The sequence below is a fragment of the Branchiostoma floridae genome, chromosome 2 (assembly GCF_000003815.2).
Source record: "Branchiostoma floridae strain S238N-H82 chromosome 2, Bfl_VNyyK, whole genome shotgun sequence".
In the NCBI taxonomy this organism is placed as follows: domain Eukaryota; kingdom Metazoa; phylum Chordata; class Leptocardii; order Amphioxiformes; family Branchiostomatidae; genus Branchiostoma; species Branchiostoma floridae.
The window spans coordinates 12213611-12215791 of NC_049980.1; the positions used below are offsets into that span (position 1 = coordinate 12213611).

General features: G+C 44.0%; 1 protein-coding gene across 1 annotated transcript in view; it reads left to right on the forward strand.

Moving 5' to 3' along the window:
* Window positions 1–2181, forward strand: part of LOC118404112 (neurensin-1-like) — a 5178-nt gene that overhangs the window by 2692 nt on the left and 305 nt on the right. Inside the window, exons 2-3 of the mRNA XM_035803101.1 lie at window positions 1173–1685; window positions 2089–2166. Of these exons, the coding sequence (XP_035658994.1) occupies window positions 1173–1685; window positions 2089–2166 (591 nt within the window). The remainder of the gene's footprint in view (window positions 1–1172; window positions 1686–2088; window positions 2167–2181) is intronic.

Below are 2181 nucleotides of genomic sequence, written 5' to 3' on the forward strand. Positions count from 1 at the left end.
TGGTTAGATCATGTCTTACCAAAGAATCAATTATAATTTGGGCCCTGGCGGTTTTCCGTGGTACTACAACAGTTTGATATTTCGTTCAACAAAAGACGTCATACCAGAAATGGTACATGCGATCCTGGTATTGGGAAGGCTGGGGGATAATCATTTTCCCATTTATTATGTCATGACTGTATCTCCGGTATAGCACTTGAAAACATCAAGAGTCGAAAAGAAATTCTTCATAACGCATACATTTCTTGAGCTGGTTTGACTTGCAATCTCAACACTGATACTAAATCGTAAACAAAGTTTATTCATTTTGTTTCTATTTATAAATCTTAAACGATTATTTGGAGGAAAACTAGTAGTATATACTATTAGTAACACTCTGCTCATAAAATAACAGAAAATAACAGCATTGAACTAGTAATTACAAACTTAAGGTGACATAGAAATTCGGCTGAAACAAAATAATAAAACAAGGTAAATAAACTTCGTAACACAATGCAAATGTTTTCACGTTATATGCTTTTAGCCGTGACAGATTCAATATGATATTCACCCGGGCATGTCGGATCATCCAATTAACACACCCAATTCTAGAATGTAGAAAAAATGTCAAGTACTTCTTACCACTTTTAATGTCAGGTAGCTTAACATGTACACATTTGCTACATGTATATCCTACCGACCTTCTTCAAAGCTTCTACCTATGCGTGTACAAGTCGGTATGAGAAAGGTCAACAGCGTTTGCTCACATTTCGTCTCTACTGGTGACAAAGACCACGGTTCACACCGATTAACTGTAACCTTTGGTTCAGCGTGTGATACCTCCGGGAAGGAGGTTCGAGTACGACGGTGTATCGCTTTTAGTTGTGTTTGTAGGTTCGGACCAATAAACATTAAGATCTTTTTGATGGATTTGCATGAACTTTAAGGTATCTGTGCAATTATTGAGGTCTTGAAGAAACATGACTATTTCAGCCCCTAGCAGCGTTTTCAAGTGCTGCAGATTTACAGACCGACACTCTCCTCTGCCCGGGTGTCGCCAATGATCTTAATTCGGGATTTGGGGTTTTGTGGCTGATGCCTGATGGTTTCTTATTGATGGCCGGTTCTGAACACCAACCATGAAGCTAGTACACTCAGCAAACAAATCCATTGAGTGTTTATTCTCTTTACAGAAGTTGGAAAGTGTGAGCGAGGATTCAGAGATGGACGACATCGGCCTTCCGTCCGGTTCGTCCTGCCCTCCCCAGTTCGGGGTCCGCTCCTACCTGCACCAGTTCTACGAGGACTGCGCTGGGATCCGGCGGAACAGCCTGGACTCCCACCCGTACGACAATCCGTACCTATCTGATGATTTCCGCTACCTGATCAACCCCAAGCCGAGGAAATCTACCTACATCTGGTGGAAGGTGGCGATGGTGTGTGGGTTCAGTCTGATAGCGTTTGGAGCCGTGGCTCTCATGGCCGGCTACCTGGTGCCTCAGCGCCGGGAGCTGGTAGGATATCTTGGCGGGGTCCCGGTGGTGGACTCCGCAGCGACAGACTTAAACTACAAACTGGACGCCTGTAAGTTAGCAGGCCTGATACTGCTATGTGTAGGGGGCCTGACTGTTGCCTTCTCTCTCCTCGTTCCCAGTTTCCTGCATGGATACATGGAAAAAGAACTGCTGATGCAGGAAAGCTTCAAGGTGAGTGAAGATAGCAAATGCTTTACCCTGCTGTGTGGTTTTTCCTTCCTCTCTTCTGTCTTTTCTCCTTTTTCTTTTCCTGTCGCCTGTGTGGAAACAACTTAGTTTTCGATGTGTCTGTTTCGGTGTATTTTCACAGTTATATCACTACACTGTCTGTGGAGGGAAGGAAATGAGAGAGACTGAAGTCAGACATAACAGGTCATGATGTCAATGGAAGAGGCTACTAATTCAGGGGAATGTTTTTTTTATGCAGTTATTTTATTCCATATGCTTGTCACGATCAACTTAGAGTGACAGGAAGTGATCGATGAACACATTTAATGTTAATCTAAAGAGTCACGGAGGCGTGAGGTCTTTGAACTCTACGAATACTACACATCCTTCCGTTTCCTTGCTGTAGGAGCGTATCGCCACAGGTGATAGCATTGTGGGAACAACCCAGACAGCTGCAGCGGAAGGAATTCCCCTTACCGAGCATGTGGGACCGCCCCAG